The sequence below is a fragment of the Mobula birostris genome, chromosome 24 (assembly GCF_030028105.1).
Source record: "Mobula birostris isolate sMobBir1 chromosome 24, sMobBir1.hap1, whole genome shotgun sequence".
Lineage (NCBI taxonomy): Eukaryota > Metazoa > Chordata > Chondrichthyes > Myliobatiformes > Myliobatidae > Mobula > Mobula birostris.
In genome coordinates this window covers 54935315-54956609 of record NC_092393.1, presented here as the reverse complement: position 1 = coordinate 54956609, position 21295 = coordinate 54935315, and the positions used below count along the sequence as shown (strand labels likewise).

Here is a 21295-nt window from a genome sequence, read left to right as displayed (position 1 = left end):
TCCACAAGGGCGACATCAGAGGTCAGGATTGAAGCCGGGTGTCTGGGACGCGCGGGGGAGCCACGCCAACCACACCACCGATAGCAGGGCTCGTGTAACGCAGACCGGGATCAGCAACACAGGCCGAGATATTGCGCTCACAAGGATTGCTCAGACACAGAACCGGATCCCCCAGTCCGGTTCAGGGCTACCCCTGGAGACACACAAATGGCAAATCAGGTCAGACTCCTGCCCAGCGATAGGGTGCTTGGAACAGAAGGCAACGGATGGAAAGCTGAAGCAACACCAGCAGATTGTGTATTGCTCCAAATTCCAGCATCTGCAGCCTCTTGTGTCTCTGTAGCCAAAACTTCACCTGCCTAGCAAATGTAAAACTTGGAACATCACAGCACCGTACAGACCCTTTGGCTCATGATGTGGTGCCAAGCTTTTACCCTACTTCAGGAGCAAGCTAGCACTTCTCTCAACGTAGCCCTCCATTTTTCATTCAAACAGATTCACCAGATTCTTAAATCTAATTTTTAATATCCCTAATACAGTGGATTCTGGTTCACCGGTCCATCAGCTAATCGGGGCAGCCGCTTATTCGGGACAACTCAAAAAACAAAAACTAATCGAGAGAATAGCTAGGACTCCCTTCGATTTTTGTCACTGATAGTTGGTGAGGAATAAGCACAGAGACAATTCAGAACTGGTTTGCCCTCTGCAGTTTCAAGCATTCAGGCCCGGAATGAAAATGAAATCACTTCTCTGCTTCAACAAGTTAGAAACTACAAAGGATTTGAAGGTAGTGACAATCGTCTTGAATGTTACAATGAAAATGAAGATTTGAGGATATGGTCATCGATAGGACTGTATGAAGACAGTCCATTATCTGCACTGGGTGTCTACGCTGATTTTGTTCATTTACAGTCAAAAGAACGCAATGTGGATGAATTCCTCTGTTGATAAGTATTTAGGAACTTTGATGAATTCCTCCATTCTTAAGTATTAGGAACTAACGCAGTTTTATAGTACTACAGTGATATTGGTAGTGTTCTAATTAGTTCTGTATTTCATTTAAATACATGATTTGTTAGTGTTTGTCTTCTCTATACCTTTTTAACCATTTCCGTGAAACTTCAGCTAATTGGGACAGCCACTTACCGCGCCAAAATGTACTGGTCCCGACGTGTCCCAGTTAATCAAGAATCCACTGTACATCTCCCTCAGCCTCCACCCTGGCAGTTTGCTCCACACACCCATCACTCTCTAGGTAAAGACGTGTCCATTTCCGCCCTGGAGAAAGGTCACGCAGCCTACGCACCTCATCTTGTACACCTCTGGCATGTCACATCTCATCTTCCCTCAGCCCCAGAGAAAAGCCCCAGCTCACTCAATCTAGCCCAAGACATGCTCTCTAATCCAGGCAGCACCCCAGTAAGTCTTCTCTGCACCTTACCTGAAGCTCCCACATTCTTCCTATAATGGGGCAACCACAACTGAACACAATACTCCAAGTGTGGTCTAACCAGAGTTGTGTGTTTTTCTTTAAAGAGCTGCACCATTACCTCGTGGCTCTTGAACTTAACCCCCTGACTAATAAAGGGCCAACACCTTCTCAACCACCCTAAAAACTCGTGCCACAACTTTCGAGTGGATTTAAAGATGGCGATATCACTGCATCGGCAAGTTCCAGACACTCATCTGTTGCATCCCCTCCCCTAGCGCTGGACAATCCCAGGAAGAAAGCTCATCCCCTCAACCAGGGCCTAACGGGCAACTCCAAACAGACAGCCCCCGAGCAACGTCTCACTCCCCGGGAGCCCCGCCTCCCCACGTTCAAGCGGACTCACGGACCGGTGGCGGTGAAGCTGACGATGGCGTGGCACACGCGGTTCAGCGGCCGCTCCCTCGGCTTCGCCGGTAGGCTCCCCTTCATCAGCTTCAACAGGACGAGCAGCAGAATGCAGACAACGCCCAGCGCGAGGTCTCCCACCCTGGGCAGAGGAACACACAGGAACAGCTCAGAACCAGCCCGGTCATTCAGCTGCCGGCTCTACATCAAAGAAACCACCCTTCAACATTTCCCCAGCTCAAGGTGACGGCCGAGGAACTGATAGTGACCCGCTGGACCCAGATGTGGCCAAACAGCTGGCGCTAGTGTACACGGTGGTTCTCACCCTCCTGCTGACAAGCTAAAGTCAAGTTCACTGCCAAGTGCATTTACAACAGGTGCATTGAAAAAATCTTACTTGCAGCAGCCTGGTGTCAGACAAACAACATTGACAAGAAAAACAAAGTTAAACAAATTAGACACTGATTTTACTAGAAGGAACATAATTAGAGAGGAAAGGAACCCCCACAAAGCTCACAGTGTTGCTGTCTGGTAATAATTAGGGCTGTTCCAGTTCATTCAAGAACCAAGTGGTTGAAGGGAAGTAGCTGTTCTTGAACTGGCCGGTGTGGGACTTCAGGGTTCTGTACCTCCGGGCTAGTGGTAGCTGTGAGAAGATGGCAAGCCCAGGATCTCTGATGAGAGATGTTGCCCTTTTCAGGCAGCGACTCCTATAGATGGTGGGGAGGGATTCACTGGGATCAATCCACCACTCTCCACAGCTGACTGTGTTCCTGTGCATTCCAGTCGCTGTAGAAGTCAACGATGCAACATTCAACAGCACATCTGTGGAAGTTTGTTAGTTCGGTGACAAGCCGGCACTCCTTAACTTTCTCAGAAAGTAGAGACACTCTCATGTCTTCCTTATGATTGCATCTACATGATTCGCCCAGGACAGGGGCAGTGGTGTTCCCTGAGGTGGGGGCAAAATCCTCAGGCTTTCATGGCGACTGCGATTAAACAGACGATTCCATAAAGTGGCAAGCTGGCTGATTGTGAGAAAGACATCAGACTGGTGGATCAGACAGCAAATGGAATGATTCATTGATATTTCCTTACAACATAGATGGCCATTTGACCCATCAGATCAATGCTAGCACAAAGCAATCTCATTAAGATACAAAGTAAGCTGATTATCAAAGTACATACATGTTACCATCTATACCATCTTGAGATACATTTTCTTGGGTACGATGTGGGCGATCTCGGTCTTTCCATGACCATGACTGTTTTTGGCAAATTTTTCTACAGAAGAGATTTGCCATTGCCTTCTTCTGAGCAGTGTCTTTACAAGACGGGTGACCTCAGCCATTATCAATAGTCTTCAGAGATTGTCTGCCTGGCATCAGTGGTCACATAACCAGGACTTGTGATCAGCACCGGCTGCTCATCCGACCGTCCACCACCTGCCCCCATGGCTTCACGTGATCCTGATCGGTGGGCTAAGCAGGTGCTACACCTCGCCCAAGGGTGACCTGCAGGCTAGTGGAGTGAAGAAGCACCCTACACCTCCTTTGGTAGAGACGTATCTCCATTCCACCACCCATAGGAGTCACAGGGACAGTTGTAGTGTACCACCAGAGTGCTGAACTGGTGTATACAAATTCACTCACAACACTGAACTGAATCCACAACCTACACACTCACTTCCAGGAACTCCACAACTCATTTTCCCAGTACGATTTATCACATTTTTATTTGCATTATTTGCCTTCTTTTGCATATAGGCTTTTTAACAGTCTTTGTTCATACATAGTTTTTATAATTTATATTGCATTTATTTACTTTTCCGGTAAATACCTAAAAGGAAATGAATCTCATTGGTAGCATATCAGGGCACAGGGGGCCATGCTGCCATCAGGTAGGAAGTACAGGAGCCTCTTGTCCCACACCACAACCCATGGACTCAACAACTCGTGTCCCTAACATTATTTATTTATTATCTGTTTTTCTATTTGCACAGTCAGTTGTCTTTTGCACATCGATTGCTTGTCAGTTTTTGTGTGTGTGTGTGTGTGTGTGTGTAGTTTTCCACTGATTTGAATGTATTTCTTTGTTCTACTGAAAATGCCGACATGACAATGGTTCCGTGTGGTATACAGTGACGTACACTCAATTCGATGATAAGTCATACTTTGAGTTCGATCTGAAGAACAACAGTGAACCTGATTGTCGTTTTCTTTAAAAAAAACAGCCCACCAGTTTTGTGGCTTCCACGAAGATGAGATTACATTCTCCATTCCAATTCAGGTTCCACGGGATTTCCCTTGGCCTTGCCCTGGGATGGCAGCCTGGATATTTTAACCTACTCTAAGATCAATCTAACCCTCTGGTTCACACAGTCCTCCATTTTTCTATCCTCCACGTGCCTGTCCAAGAATCTGAAATGTCCCGAATGTGTCTGCCTCTGCCACGCCGGCCGCAAATTCCACCCACTCACAAACTGTAAAATATCCCCTAGACCAGGGGTCCCCAACCTTTTGCAGACCGCGGGCCAGTTTAATATTGACGATATCCTTGCGGACCGGCCGACGGGGGTGGGGGTCGTTCAAGTTCAACAGAGCGTGACAGGGAATGAGGAAAGGTGCAGCTAACTCGTATCGTTTCCTATCGCCAAATCATATCGTTTCCTCGCGTCATATACTTACCTCCAATCACCTTAAAATTAAAATTCTGCTAAGTATTATTGGCCTTTAACGAGTAGATTCTATTGGCTATTAACACCTGTATTAAAGTATTGTGATTGGTGATTGATTATGCAAATGAGTAACTTGAACATCCACAAGGTTACCAATTGGTCAATCATCTCTGTCCACCTAGTCAATTTCTGTACTAAAATGGAAGAGTTTAGAACAGTGAGGTGACAGGGCCCAGGCTGTCCTCCTGGTGCACAAGCAAATCGTGTGATTGAGGAACGAGTCGAAGCTTTCAGAATCCAGTGAATCTGTGACGACATTTACATGGAGGCGCTGCCAAAATGGCTGACCCCCGTCTTCGTTGTGCGGGAGAACAGAACTGGGCCCCTGTAGGTGATAACCTCCCAAATCTCGCTGCTGTTGCAAGATATCACGAGATGGTGAAGGACACTACTGACACATTTTTCTTAGACAGTTTGTAACCCTGTTCCTCCCGACCAGGGCAGTAATGATGGACAGCAACACCCAACTCCCCGTCTACCCAGGATCAAGCCCCGAGACCGACCCCTCAGCGGGACACTGACCTGGTGTGCGGGATATTAGAGAAGGTATAGTAGACCTCCCGGAAGAATTGGCGGGGAATGTCGCGCAGTCCGAGGATGTTCTGCATGAAAGGATAACGGTGTTAAAGAGTTAAATATCTGCAGCTTCATTCACAGCAAAACCCGCTCCATCTGCACTGCCCTTCTGCTCAGTCCACGGTGACCCAGTGGCCTAACAGACAAGGCATCAGCCTCCGGAGCTGGAGATTGTGGGTTCGAGTCCCATCCGGGTCACACCGCAACCCTCTTCTCTGGGCCTTTACCCACTGGAGTTTAGAAGAATGACTTGGGAGGGGACATCTTGAAAGCTGTTGAGTATTGAAAGGCCTCGATAGAGTGGATGTGGAGAGGATGTTTCCGACAGTGGGGGAGCTTAGGACCAGCGGACACAGTCTCCGAATACAAGGAAGCTCCTTTAGAAGAGAGAGGAGGAAGAATTTCTTTGGACAGAGTGAAGAAACTGCGGAATTTATTGACATAGACGGTTGTGGAGCCAGTCTTTGAGTATATTTAAAGCTGAGTTTGAGAGGTTCTTGATTAGCGAGGGCATCCGCAGGTTACAGGGAGAAGGCAAGAGAGTGGGGTTGTGAGGGGAAATAAACAAGCCATGATGAAATGCGAGGCAAACACCATGGGCCCATTGGCCTAATTCTGCTCCTATGCCTTACGATCTAAACAGAGGCAGGGTCAGACCACAAACAAATAGTCTGAAACCGCACTTCGCTTCATTAGAACCCAACATCCGACAGTTACATAGACCAGCTTTCAGGTGTAAACGTCCAACTCTCTGGTGAGCTTCCACGGGACCCCCTTCCTCTGACAGTGTATTAGTCAGTGCGGTTCGGGCAGCACAGCAGCCAGCGGATCGCTATCACGCTGCCAGCAACGCCGCCGCCGCCCGCGAAGAGTTCGTCTGTTTCCCTGATGACTGCGCGGGCCTCCCTGCGGACGTTTCGGTCTCCTCCCTCGGTCCAAAGCCGAGCGGGTTATCGGTCGCACGGGTGTGACTGGGCAGCACGGGATTGTCAGGCTGAAGGGCCTGACACCGTCTCTAAATAAAATTAGTAACTCAGGGGAGATGCAACAGCTCAGGGAGAAACTGCGGAACCCCAGAATGTTTCCACTCTGTCGCCCTCCCCCACCGGCACACGTTACCTGGAAGGTCCAACAGAACCGCAGAGATGAGAGACTTCCTTCACCTCCCCCCCCCCAGTGAAAATGTTCAAAACCATAAACAGCTTGGAGCAACTCAGTAACGAAACACTGCCTCTGTTGCTGGAACATCCTAGGAGCAGAGAGCAGGGGCGGAGGGGTGATTGATAACAGGTTACCAGGAAAACCTGATGATGCACAGTGAGTGGTGATAATCTGCAACTTGCTGTCTGGAGCAGATGCGACAGAGAAATTACGGCAAGTACCCGAGGGGAAATTATTGTGCTGTTGCCAAGAAACACGAATCTCTTACAAAGTGCTGACATGCGCTCAAAAAGGGCCAAAAGGCCTCCTGTGCTGGAACGATATTTTTAAAAACAAACAGTTCCATCAACCCCACCGCAGCCAGAAACACAAGTCAGTTTAAGATCGTACCTTCACCTGGCCAAAGCTGATGGTCAGGGCAGCAGAGCTGGTGAAGCCCTTTATCACCGGGAGAGAGATGAAGTCAACGAGGAAGCCTAGAGATAAAACAAAGCAGGTTAGTGTCCAGCAAACAGTAAGTGAGCCTGTTTCGGGGCAAAGCCTAGACACTGGCCAAAAAAAAGCAAACCAACGTTTGCCCTCGGATCTGTAAATAACACAACTCGGCCGGATTCCCAAAACAAATCAAGACCAAGTCCATAGAACAGTACAGGCCCTTCGGCCCACAATGTTGTGCTAACCCTATAACTTATGGATTCTGGTGTGTACATCGAAAGTATTTTAGAAGTCAGGAAAGTGGCAAAAACTTGTCACTTCACAATCGTTTTATTAAGTTGATAAAACAGAAGGAAACTAAACAGACAGTAAAAGAGAAAGCCAAGATTAAACACTTCGTGTTTAATTATTTTACACCCAGAGACAAGGAAAAATTACATTCTAATTTATAGATAAGAATAAACCAATTAGAAAGTACTTATTCGATACTGCCGTACCAAATTAACCAATGAGAAAACACCTATTCACTTACTACAAAGGGTCTTTCAGAGTTCTCGAATTATACTTTGCATAACCACAAGAGGCATATTAAACTGTTTTGTGCATATTATAGCCACTGGAAATCATAGTAGGCAGTGACTTGTATCATTATATAAAATACAAACAGATAATTATTAAACTGCAAAGAAAATTTAAACAGTCTAATCTAAGAATTAAACAGTCGGATCCAACATAACCTACTCCAAGATCAATCTAAGGCTTCTCTCCTACATGGCCCTCCATTTCTCTCCTACGTAATCCTCCGTATTTCTTTCATCCATGTGCCTATAAGAATCTTTAATATATCCCAAATGGATTGATCCCACCACCATGCCTGGCAGTGCATATCCACCACTCTGTAAAAAAAAACCTTTGACATCCCTCCTATACTTTCCTCCAAATCACCCTATTATCCATTATGCCTCCTCATTATCCACTTTTGCCCTGGGAAGTCTTTGACTGCCCATTCGCTCTATTTCTCTAATCACCTTGCACGTCTCTTTCAAGTCCCCCCGGTACAGGAACTGTACCTCCCTCAATCGCAGGACTCTGCAGAGAGTGGTGCGGACAGCTCAGCGTATCTGTAGATGTGAACTTCCCATGATTCAGGACATTTACAAAGACAGGTGTGTAAAAAGGGCCCAAAGGATCACTGGGGACCCGAGTCACCCCAACCACAAACTGTTCCAGCTGCTACCATCCGGGAAACGGTACCGCAGCATAAAAGCCAGGACCAACAGGCTCTGGGACAGCTTCTTCCACCGGGCCATCAGACTGTTTAATTCACACTGATACAATTGTATTTCTATGTTATATTGACTGTCCTGTTGTACATACTATTTATTATAAATTACCATAAATTGCACATTCCACATTCAGACGGAGACGTAATGTAAAGATTTTTACTCCTCATGACGTAAGTGATAGTCAATCCAAATCCTCCTTCACTCCAAAGAGAAAAGCTCCAGCTCATTGAACCTACCCTCAGAAGACACGTCTCTAATCTAGACAGCATCCTGATAAATCACCCCGTACCCTCCCTAAAGTTTCCATATCCTTTCAATAATGAGGCGACCGGAACTGGACGCAATACTCCAAGTTTTACAGAGCTGCAACTTCACCTCATGGTTCTTGAACTCAATCACTACTCTATCCGCCTCCTTAAGCACTCTATCAACCTGTACAGCAACGTCGAGGGATCTACACACCTGATCCCCAAGATCTCTGTGTTCCCTCAAGCTGCTGAGAATCCACCAGTAACCCGGTACTCCGCCTTCAAGTTTGACCTTGTGGAGTGAATCACTTCTCACTTTTCTGGGTTGAACTCCATCTGCCAACTCTCAGCCCAGCTCTGCGTCCTGTCAATGCCCCAATGTAACCTACGATAATCTTCAGCACTATCCACAACATCGCCAACCCTCCCTCCACCAACTAAGCTTGCATGCTCCATGCCTTTCAGCACCATAGCACCCAAGTTGGTGCCAGTACAATGAAGTATTCAGCAGGTCCCTGCTGGAACGTAGGGAATACAGAGCTCTCCCAGACAGTGGAAGCGGCCAAATAATATTGAGCAAGGAGTAAGCATTCACAAAATGCTGGAGGAACTCAGCAGGCCAGGCAGCATCTATGGGAAGAAGTACAGTTGACGTTTTGGGCTGAGACCCTTCGGCAGGACCCTGGATCCCAGAGATAATTCCCCTGTCCTTGCCACAAGTCCTCTTGCCCAGGAGTCAGACTGGACTTCAGGTTTAAAAAAAAACACAAACTAGATTTACTGCAAGTATAAAATGCAACAGCAAGTGAAGGAGATACTCAGCAGGTCAGGCAGCTGCTGTGGAGAGCGTAGCAGGGTTCATGTCTCAGGCTGGTGACCTTCCATAGGACCTCATTCCTAGGACGATACAGCAGTGTGGTGTCACAGCAGCTGTTGGGACGCTATGATTATGTCTCTGTACAGGAACAAACCCAGAGCCAGAGAACCCAAAGGCCCTTTAGCCCCTTCCTGTCCATGCCAAATATCAAGACATCAGAGATCCTACTTCTGAATATTATGGTCCACAATCTTCTACACCATCGTGAGCCAAGTGCTCGTCTGAACAATAGCTAATGTTCTGAGATTCTCTGCCTCCAACAGCTCCACAGTTAGGGCATTCCAGATTTCAACTACCCTCTGGGTGGGAACGTCCTTCCCCAGATCCACACCAGCCTTTGACTCCAGAGCGAGGATCATCGGTCCCGAAGCTACAGCTGAAATCTTCAACACGTCCCATCTCAGCTACTGAGATTGTCCATCACTGGTGTCAACAGTGACTCCCAAATCAAAGTACAACAGTCCAACAGCCAATTTATTATCAAAGTACGCATATCCTACCATGTACTATCTTGACATTCGTTTCCTTCCACTTACAAAAAAATTGAATTTTATGAAAAACTATAAAGACTGACAAACAGCCAGTGTGCAAAAGACAAACTGTACAAATACAGATTAAAACTGAGACCACGAGTTGTAAAGAGTCCTTGAAAGTGAGTCTAGAGGTCATAGAATCAATTAAGAGTTTTGGTGATTGAGGTCATCCACATCAGTTCAGGCCATAAAGGAGAGGGTTAGGATACCCTACTCGGAGCGAAGGGAGCTTGGAGAGTTGTGACCAGAGAGGAGAGACCGGCCCTGTACGTCAGCCCAAACCCTGCAGGAGGCAGTGCAGTGGATTCAGCCTGTGCACACGCCCCACCACACCCCAACCGAGTTCACACTTAGCTGCACAGGAGGATGGTGCAGTCTCCCCCCCACATATCCGTCACCCACCTCCTTACTCCCACCCAGCCCACAAGATATAATGGCAGAATTACGCCATTCGGCCCATCAAGTCCGCTCTGCCAATCCATCATAGCCGATTTATTATCCCGCTAGACCTATTTTCCTGCCTTCTCCCCATAACCTTTGATGCCCTTACTAATGAAGAAATTATCAACCTCTGCTTTAAATATACCCAATGACTTGGCCTCCATAGCTGTGTGGCAATTAATTCCACAGGCTCTCCGCTCTCTAGCTAAAGAAAATCCTCATCTCTTTTCCAAAGCAGTATCCTATTGAGGCTCTGGTCCCGGATTCCCCTCTACTGGAAACAACCTCTCCACGTCCACTCCATCTACACCTCACAATATTCAATTTGGTTTCAGTCAGATCTCCCCACCCCAATTCTTCTAACCCAGGGGTCCCCAACCTTTATTGTACTGTGGACCGGTTTAATATTGACAATATTCTTGTGGACCGGTTAACCCGGGGGGGGGGGGGGGTAGGGTTGCCAACGGCCAAGAGTAGCAGTCAAATACGTTGTGTTTACCCCAAGAAAGACTACAATGACCATGAAGCCTTGCACGGGCACCAGTGCGCATGTGTGTACGTGCGGATTTTTTTCCACAAATCGTTGTTGGCAATTCTGTTTGGGGGGGGTGGGGAGGGGGGATTGTTAATCACGACCGGACTATAGGTGATAAGTAGCTAATACACTCAATTTCGTTTCTAAAAAGGTTTATCTATCGAATTCAATATTAAACATACTGCATATTTTCCTCGCATTAATATAGTGATAAGTCAATTATCAGGGGAGCTTTAAGTAAGTGTTGAACGAACTTCCAGTAGAAGTGGTAGAGGCAGGTTCGATATTACCATTTAAAGAAAAAATGGACAGGTATATGGACAGGAAAGGAATGGAGGGTTATGGGCTGAGTGCAGGTCAGTGGGACTAGGTGAGAGTAGCGTTCGGCACGGACTAGAAGGGCCGAGAACGCCTGTTTCCGTGCTGTAATTGTTATATGGTTATATAAGTCACTTATACGTCAATAGCATCGTAACATTTTAAGTGACGTTTGGATATTAAACACACAGCACATATTTTCCCCGTATGAACATATAAAATCATTGCAACACACCAATATCGCTGAATCAGTGGGAGCCCTGGGCTTGTTTCCCTGCAACAAGACGGTCCCATCGAGGGGTGATGGGAGACAGCGATACTTGAAGGGGGTTCCTTATGTCCAGTCTATTCCGCAATTTAGCTTTCGTTGCATTCACTGCAGAAAACTCCGCTTCGCAGAAATATGTTGGAAGCAAAGTTTTCAGTGCTTTTGTGGCTATCTCAGGATATTCAGCCTTGACTTTGATCTGGAATACCGGTAGAGACGTTTTGTCAAACATACTTTTCAGCCCGCCGTCATTTGCAAGCTCGAGGAGTTGATCTCCTTCTGGCGCTGACATGGATGACGCGCGGGTAATGACCTCGCGCGTGCGTTCAAGCTCAACAGTGGGCGTGATGGAATGAGGAAAGGTGCAGCTGACTCATATCGCCAAATCATATCGTTTCCTCGCAGCCCGGTAGCGCATGCTTTGCGGCCCGGTGGTTGGGGACCACTATTCTAACCTCCACAGCCATCAAATCCTCCTCACAAGTTAACCCTTTCATTCCTGGGATCATTCTCACAACCCTCTCCAATGCCAGCACATCCTTCCTTAGATAAAGGGCCCAAAAGTGCTCACACAGACGGGGAAAAGAACATCAATGGTCACCATTGAGTTCGAGGCCAGGAACTTACCGAGGCGCAGGACTCCCATCACTAGCTGGATGCAGCCGCAGAGGAAAGCCAGCAGCACAGCATACACCGGGTCATGGCGAGTGTACGTGGAGACGAGGAGAGACATGATCGCCGTCGGGCCCAGGGTGACGTCTTTCGAGGTGCCGAGCAGACAGTAAACAAAGCAGCCCATAAAGGAGGAATAGAGACCGTACTGAAATGGAAACCAGACAAAGATCCTCAACACACAGACATCGTATTGAAATGGAAACCAGACAAAGATCCTCAACACACAGACATCGTATTGAAATGGAAACCAGACAAAGATCCTCAACACACAGACATCGTATTGAAATGGAAACCAGACAAAGATCCTCAACACACAGACATCGTATTGAAATGGAAACCAAAGGTCCCAACACACAGACATCGTACTGAAATGAAAACCAGACAAAGATCCTCAACACACAGACATCGCATTGAAATGGAAACCAAAGGTCCCAACACACAGACATCGTATTGAAATGGAAACCAGACAAAGATCCTCAACACACAGACATCGTATTGAAATGGAAACCAAAGATCCTCAACACACAGACATCGTATTGAAATGGAAACCAAAGGTCCCAACACACAGACATCGTACTGAAATGGAAACCAGACAAAGATCCTCAACACACAGACATCGTATTGAAATGGAAACCAAAGGTCCCAACACACAGACATAGTACTGAAATGGAAATCAAACAAGGTCCCAACACACAGACATCGTACTGAAATGAAAACCAGACAAAGATCCTCAACACACAGACATCGTATTGAAATGGAAACCAGGCAAAGATCCTCAACACACAGACATCGTATTGAAATGGAAACCAAAGGTTCCAACACACAGACATCGTATTGAAATGGAAACCAGACAAAGATCCTCAACACACAGACATCGTATTGAAATGGAAACCAGACAAAGATCCTCAACACACAGACATCGTATTGAAATGGAAACCAAAGGTCCCAACACACAGACATAGTACTGAAATGGAAATCAAACAAGGTCCCAACACACAGACATCATACTGAAATGAAAACCAGACTAAAGTCCTCAACACACAGACATTGTACAGAAATGGAAACCAGGCAAATGTCCCAACACACAGACATTGTACAGAAATGGAAACCAGGCAAGTATCCCAACACACAGATATTGTACAGAAATGGAAATCAAACAAGGTCCCAACACACAGACATCGTACTGAAATGAAAACCAGACAAAAGTCCTCAACACACAGACATCGTACTGAAATGGAAACCAAAGGTCGCAACACACAGCAAGTACTTGAGACCATACGACATAGTAAAATTAGGATAGTCAGCCCATCAAATCTGCTCCACCATTCCATAATTGCTGATTTATTACCCCTCTCAACCCCATTCTCCTGCCATCTCCCCATAACCTTTGATGTTCTTACTAATCAAAAATCTATTAACTTCTGCTTTAAATATACCCAGTGACGTAGCCTCCACAGCTGTCTGTCGCAGTAAGCTCCACAGATTCACCACCATCTGGATAAAGAAATTCCTCATCTCTGTCCCTGTATTCTGAGGCAGAGAATTTTCCTTAAGTCAATAGGACATAGGAACAGAAATAGGCCATTCGGCCCTTTGAGTCTGCTCCACCATTCCATCATTGCTGATTTATTTTCCCTCTCAACTCCATTCTCCTGCCTTCTCCCCTTAACCTTTGACACCCTATTAATCAAGAACCTATCAACTTCTGCTTTAAATACACTCAATGACTCAGCCTCCACAGCTGCCTGTGGAAATGAGTCACCACCCTCTGGCTCTTCCTAACATTTAATGAAGTGAAACAAGTCACGTTGCTCGGACTGGAATAAACTGAAACCTGGATTCGGAATAATCCCAAGGACGGGGGCAGCACCATAGCGTGGAAGCTAACGTAACACCATAACAGCGCCAATTCCCACCGCTGTCCGCGAAGAGTTTGCAGGTTCTCCCCGTGACCTCATGGGCTTCCTCCAGGTGCTCCGGTATCCACGCGCATTCCAAAGCCGTATGGGTTAATCGTTTAATGGGCAGTGGGCACATTCCAAAGCCGTATGGGTTAATCGTTTAATGGGCAGTGGGCACATTCCAAAGCCGTATGGGTTAATAGTTTAATGGGCAGTGGGCACATTCCAAAGCAGTACGGGTTAATCGTTTAATGGGCAGTGGGCACATTCCAAAGCCGTACGGGTTAATCGTTTAATGGGCAGTGGGCACATTCCAAAGCAGTACGGGTTAATCGTTTAATGGGCAGTGGGCACATTCCAAAGCTGTCGGGTTAATCGTTTAATGGGTAGTGGGCACATTCCAAAGCCGTATGAGTTAATAGTTTAATGGGCAGTGTGGACTCGTGGGCTGGGAGAACCTGCTACAGAGCTGTATCTCCAAACTAAACTGTATTTCCTGGAACACTGGAGACTGCGGAATGGCCGCACTACACACCAACCCACCCATTAACTCCCAGCCTAATCACAGGACAACTTACAATGACCAATTAACATACCAACTCGTACGTATTTGGACTGTGGGAAGAAACCAAGACATCTGGAGACCCGTGCAGTCACGAGGAGAACGTATAAATTCCTTACCACCAGTGCCAGAATCGAACTGCACACTCCGATGCCCCGAGCCGTAACAGCTTCACACTACCGCCACCCTACTGTGGTGCCCATTGTTTATTTCTGAGCTGCATTGCCCCATGACTCTAACAGAAGGCCATGCCCGATTGTCCACCTTTTCAAAACATTCCGGCCAAAGGCAAGGTTGCTGAGGCAGTGGAAGGGCAAAATCAGCAAGATCCTATACTTTTCCCACTGGCCATCAGAGAGAATTTCCACCTCCAACTGGAGGTGACAGGAACTGAGAGAACTCAGCCGGTTAGACAGCGTCCGGAGAGAGGGGAAGAGCGAACGTTTCAGGTCAGTGATCGTCAGCTCTGTTCCTCTCTCCAGGATTATCTCCGCTTTAAATCTCAGACTTGCAACGTCTGCAGTATCTTGGGTTTTCAGACAGGGGCTCACGCCCGATGGACGGCATCTGCGACAGCACGTCTCTGCGCTGGAGCACCAGTCGCTGAAGCAACCCCGCAGCCCAGAGCTGCTCGCCAAACTACAGTTAGCAGCAAGCTCTCAGGGAGGGGGGAATTGAAACTGCTTCTCTCTCCACAGAGGCTGCCTGACCTGCTGAGTGTTTCCAGCATCAGTTCCAATTGGAACTGGCTGCCGCTCTGATCATGGAAACTAGTCTATCTGCTATCAAACAGGCAGCAGCCACATGCAGGATCCTCACTATCCAGGACACGCCCTCTTCTGATTGCTACCATCATGGATGAGGTACAGCAGCCTGAAGACACACACACTCTATGATTTAGGAGTAACATTCCCCCCCTCTGCCATCGGATTTCTGAATGGTCCATAAACCCAGGAGTACTACCTCACCATTTTGCACTCTTCTTGCATTATTTTTAAGTTTAGGTAGGTGATCCTACAGTAATTTTTAAGGGATTGTACTGTTGCCCAGAACAACAAGCGTCACAATGCGTGTCAGAGGTGATAAACCTGAGGTCATTCACTAGGACAAAGACCAGCCACAGGACTACCTGAATAGGAAGACCAGCGATCTCGGCGTAGGCCAGGGCCTGAGGGACCACGGTCAGCCCCACGGTCACTCCGGCCAGGACGTCCATCCGCAGCCACCCAGCCGAGTAGCGGGGCAGCCACACCAGGATCGGGAAGCATCTCTGCAAGGTGCGCCGGGAGCACGCGCTCCTCAGCGCGGACGCCATCTTGCCTTAAGAGCCTCTCCTGCCGCCCGAGGGCAGGTCTCGCCAAGCGATTCGCACCGGAGCAGCCTGGGGATCGTGCGATGACATCACTCTTCAGTCTGCCGATGGTTTCAGAAACGGCCTGGCCTCCGCTCATCGTCCCGGGATCCCTGAAGGACATAGAGGTGTAAAAATCAGTTTTCGCAAGGACTCGAGGGCCCGAGTTATAGGGAAAGGTTCAACAGGTTAGGAGCTTACTCCCTAGAGCACGGAGAATGAGGGGAGATTTGACAGAGGTACTGTATCCAAAATTATGAAGGGTATAGCTAAGGTAAAACTCTGATTGGATGAGACTACACTAGTTCATAGGTTAAGGGTGAAAGGTGAAATGAGGAGAAACTAAGGGGGGAGCTTCTTCACTCAGAGAGTGGTGTGAGTGTAGAACGAGCTGCTTGCAGAAGTGGTGTGGATTTGATTTCATTTACGTGAAGTTTGGATAGGAGATAGGAGGGCTATGGTCCAGGCGCAGGACGATGGCACTAGACAGAATAACAGGTCAGAATGGTCTCGACGGCCCAAAGGGCTTGTTTCTCCTGCTGTGCTTCTCTACTCTCTCTCTACATCCACTGACTGTGTGGCTAGGCATAGCTTAAATGCCACCTATAGATTTGCCGATGATACAACCATTGTCGGCAGAATTTCAGACAGTGACAAGAGGACGTACAAGAGCAAGATATACCAGCTGGTTGGGTGGTGCTGCAGCAACAACCTTGCACTCCACGCATCAGTACGACCAAAGAGCTGACTCTGGACTTCAGGAAGGGCAAGACGAGGGAACACACACCAATCCTCATACAGGGATCAGATGTGGAGAAAGTGAGCAATTTCAAGTTCCCAGAGGACCTAGCCTGGATCCAATGCATCAGTGGAAGACAAGACTGCGGCTATATTTCATTAGGAGTCTGAAGAGATTTATAGATGTACTGTGGAGAGCATTCTGACAGGCTGCATCACCGCCCAGTATTGGGGGGCTACTGCACAGGATCAAAGTAAGCTGCAGAAAGTTGTAAAATTAGTCAGCTCCATCATGGGACTAGCCTCCTTAGTATCCAGGACATCTTCAAGGAGTAGTGCCTCAGAAAGGCGGTGTTGATCATTAAGGACCCCCATCACCCAGGACATGCCCTCTTCTCATTGCTACCATCAGGGAGGAGGTACAGAAGCCTGAAGGCAGACAGTCAGCGATTCAGGAACAGCTTCTTCCCCTCTGCCATCTGATTTCTGAATGGACATTGAATCCATGAACACTACCTCAATACTTTTTTTAAAATTTCTGTTTTTGTACTAGACATAAACATATATTTACTGTAATTCAGTTTTCTTTCTATATTTATCATGTACTGCATTCTACTGCTGCTGCAAAGTTAACAAGTTTCATGACGTGTGCTGATGATATTAAACCCGATTCTGATTTGGAATGATGTTCAATAGATGATATCCTGCTTTAGTCAGTTCTGAGAGGGTAGTTACTACTGGGACCTTTACCTGACTCGAGTCTAGATTTAGGTGCATCCGTAAACATTTAGATTACAGGGGTGAGGGATCTTTTTGAGAGCGTGGCCAAATTGGCAAAAGTCTTCATAAGAATTTTGAATGGAGATCAATGACTAATGAATTAGTAACAACATTTGTGGAATTTAAGGAAGAGGAACGAGTCTTGTTTGTTATTTATGTCTACTTGTCTTTTACTGTTAAAATACAACAGAGACAGATTGAGTTAAATGAGTATTTTAGAAAATCTGTTCAAAAATTGATACTAATCTTTTTAAATGGCAATTGGAAAATAATACTTCCAAATTGCATTGCTATTGTCACCATTTACAATTCAAACACTGTACAAATACCAGGTCTGTGAGGATTTTAAAATGCACCATGCAACATCACGTGTGTTTGCAACCAACCAGTTGGCAGTAAGCCAGCACGAGACGTTTCCTGTGATAACCTCTTACTGCTCTCAGAATGCAAAACTTACTGGCCACTTCATTTGGCAGTAAAGATAATCGTTATGTACTTTTTTATCACAGGTGTGGTTTAAAGAATCGAAGGCAGTTCCACTCGCCGCTTGCTAACAAAATGTCTGCACCTGTCATGGGTTCACCACCCTGGGATAGGACAGCACAGGAATCAACTCTTCAGTCCAGAGTGCGTACCAAACAAATTAAACTTGGAATTAAATGCCCAAGTAAGCTAATCCTTTTTGCCCATACAATCTCCATATCCTCCATTCTTTGCACATTCACATCCCTCCCTAAGAGCCTCTTAAATGCTTGTATTTGCCCCCATTCCAGGCACCCACCGCTCTGTATTTGTCCCGCACGTTGTGTTTCAACTTGCCTTCTCTCGCCTCGAGTGCGTGCCCTCTGGTGCCAGGCATTTCAACCCCCGAAAAGGGAAAAGAAGATACCAGCTGTCCACTCTACCCAGCATTTCATAATCTTCTCTCAGATCTTCTCTGAATCTCCACCACCCCCGAGAAAGCAACCCAGATTTGTCCCAACCTCTCGATATAACACATGCCCTCTGATCAGCTGGCAGCCTTGTAAACCAAAGCCTCCACAATCTTCCTATAATGGGCAACCAAAATTGAACGCAATACCGTAGATGCAGCCTAACCAGAGTTTAATAAAGCTGCAATGTAACCTTCCGACACTTGAACTGAACACTTCAACAAAGGCAATCATGGATACACCGTCTTCACCAGCCTATCAACCTGTTCAGCCACTTTTGGGGAGCAACCGATGCGGACCCCAGGACCCCCTGCACACTAACACAGTTACGCGTCTTGCCACTTCAGTGCCATCCTCTGATTCTCAAATCTCACCCATAATTAAAGGATACATAATGATAATCGTTACTGCCAAATGAAGCAGTAAAATGTTGAATACATGTAACATACAAATGTACAGCATATTACAGGCCCTTTGGCCCACAACATTGTGCTGACCATGTATCCTACTCTAGAAACTGCCTCGAGTTTCCCTTCCGCATCGCCCTCTGTTTTTCAAAGTTCCATGTACCTGTCCAAGAGTCTCTGAAAAGACCCTATTGTATTTGCCTCATGAGCAACTAGACCCTTCCTTTTCCCCCCTTCAAAAAGTCCATAATTATTGTTAATAATCATTTATTAATGACAATCTCTGTCCAAATTATCATGGCGTACAAGAATTTTCTTTAGAAGATTATTGGCAACTTGGGCACACACTCATAGAGGCTGGGAGCCTAGAACACAGGCCAGTTCAGCTCATTACGGGCCCTTCGGCCCACAATGTTGTACTGACCTATACAGACCACAGCAGGAGAACTGGCGAGTTCGGAGTCTCCAGACTCCACCATCCGATGGTCCAGGGGTCAATATCAAAAATCAAAGCCTGAAGGTTCATCAGAAGTCTGAACGTTAAAGCTCGATGGCTGAAAGCCCGGAGGCCTCTCCTGTGGATGGAGAACTATCCGCAGTGTGGGAGGGCGGAGAGGGACTTGCCTTGCTGTTGTGATTTTGCGGTTGCTGTGTTGTGTGTTATTCTGGCAACGCTTGCTGTTACCTCAAACGACGCATTTCACGTGTAGAGGTGATAAACACACGGATCTGAATCAGTGCAGGCCATTCAGCCCACCAACCTGCTCCAAGATCAACCTAGCCCTTCCCTCCTCCATCGCCCTCCATTTTTTCTACCATCTAAGGGTCCCTTCAAGACCTCAGTTTATCAGCCTCTGCCACCACCCTGGGCAGCACATTCCAGACACCCTACCCTTCAACACCGGGAACACCTTCACCAGGATGAGTACACAGACATCCCACCTCTCCTGGAAGTTCCGGGAATCTCCCGCATATTAATAGCATCTCCCTGATGCCCGCAAATTATACACAATATCCCGGAAATCGATTTTTGGGGAGGGGGAGGGGATGACAGAAGTAGCGAGAGTGACAGAGAGAGCGTCCTGATTGGTCTCTCTTTGTGCTAAGTAGACCTATCAGTTTTCTCTGTGGGCGGGCTTTACAGTCGACCTCTTTCTCTCTTACATTGTCCATCAGTTCAGTTTAGTGTCCTGCAGCGCCATGGCAGAGTGTTCCAAAAAAAGAAAATATAAAACGTACTTCACCCCAGACTACACTAAAGTGTACCCCTGCCTAATAGGGGTCAAAAATAATGACAGTGTTGCTCGCTGCGCTGTTTGCAACAGTGACTTTTCTATTGCCCATGGTAGGTTAAAATGTAAAAGACATGTTGAGGTGAGTTTAACAAGTGTCATTCGTTCATTAGCATAGCTAACGTTATTTAAACTAGCTGGCTGACTGCTAAGGAGTTACTCTATGAGTTTAACAGGTGTCATTACAGTATAGCTAATGTTATTTAAACTAGCTGGCTGACTGCTAAGGGGCTCTGCTATTGATGTCCTACGTGATGAGGCCAAACTCCCTGTAGACTTGCTTAAAGTTGTAATAGAATAAATAAAAAACTCCGTGATAATATAATAGTGAATCTTGTGAATCTGATGTCTTGCAAAATTAACAAATTCATTGACATAGACTGCTATGAGGTTGAGATTTCCGGCAAAATGCTCAAATCTGCCAAGCAAGCCATATCACAGTACAAGGAAAGTTTACAAAGGAAATAGAAAAGCTATTTACATTAGCATTTAGCATTGAGACTACCAACAAAATACTCAACAAGGAATGTATACGTGTGAGAGAGTGTAAGTAAATAGTTTCAATATGTGATCAAATAAATCGTTGTGTTCTTTCATAATCAAATGTCCTGTATACATACACCCTTGGAGGTCGGCCGGGGCGGGGGTGATGGTGCTACCTCTCTGAAATGAGTTTTTGCAGGGTGGGATGTCTGTGTACAAGGGGAGGGGGCGGGCGCAGTTCACCGCCATTTTAAGGGCGACAGGGAGGGGAAGTTGTTGGTCTGAAAAATCACCGCTAACCTTGCTAGTAACCCACACACAGCAAATAAAACAGACCCAGAACGGTTTGAACAGCCTCACACTATTTTGAAACAATCAGCATTTATGCAACGTCCGCTGGGCTGATTTCAAATTACATAGTCTCAGTAAAGGAACCACTGACCGACCACAAATATGCTTGTTGATAAACCCTAACAGGAAGTTACAGGATAAGATCGGGGTGCAAAGAGACCGAAGAGAGAGATGTAAAGAAAGATAAAAACACACACACACAAAGTGTGACCAGAAGCAGCGATACCAACACCATCAAACTTGGCAACCTCATTGGAAAGATCATAAAACACTAGAGATTCCGCAGCTGATGCCCAGTTCTGAAGGAGGGTCTCGCCCCCTAAACTTCGAGTTTATCCACTTCCACAAATGCTGCCCGACCTGCCGGGATCCGACAGTATTTTGTGTGTGTTCCTCCATTAGAAAGGTTAGCGTTAGATCCCATCCACATTCAAACCTACCGGGAAGTGCGCCGTTTGCGCCAAATCAAATCACTTCAAAAGCTCGAACGTATTTGCAAAGAAATAATCAAAACGCTGGGGCGAACCGGCAGAAGTATTTTGAAACGATTTCAGAGTACTGTACCGAGTCC

General features: G+C 46.7%; 1 protein-coding gene across 4 annotated transcripts in view; it reads right to left on the bottom strand.

The window, feature by feature from the left end:
* Nucleotides 1–21295, bottom strand: part of slc26a11 (solute carrier family 26 member 11) — a 39738-nt gene that overhangs the window by 18183 nt on the left and 260 nt on the right. For 3 of the 4 annotated variants that reach the window (XM_072242522.1, XM_072242524.1, XM_072242525.1), the window contains exons 2-6: nucleotides 15520–15854; nucleotides 11880–12072; nucleotides 6702–6787; nucleotides 5097–5176; nucleotides 1840–1979 (exon numbers count right to left, since the gene is read on the bottom strand). In XM_072242522.1, the coding sequence (XP_072098623.1) occupies nucleotides 1840–1979; nucleotides 5097–5176; nucleotides 6702–6787; nucleotides 11880–12072; nucleotides 15520–15705 (685 nt within the window). In that variant the 5' untranslated portion in view covers nucleotides 15706–15854. Of the gene's footprint in view, nucleotides 1–1839; nucleotides 1980–5096; nucleotides 5177–6701; nucleotides 6788–11879; nucleotides 12073–15519; nucleotides 15855–21164; nucleotides 21283–21295 lie in introns of those variants that run through there. The other variant, XM_072242523.1, reaches the window with a different exon arrangement.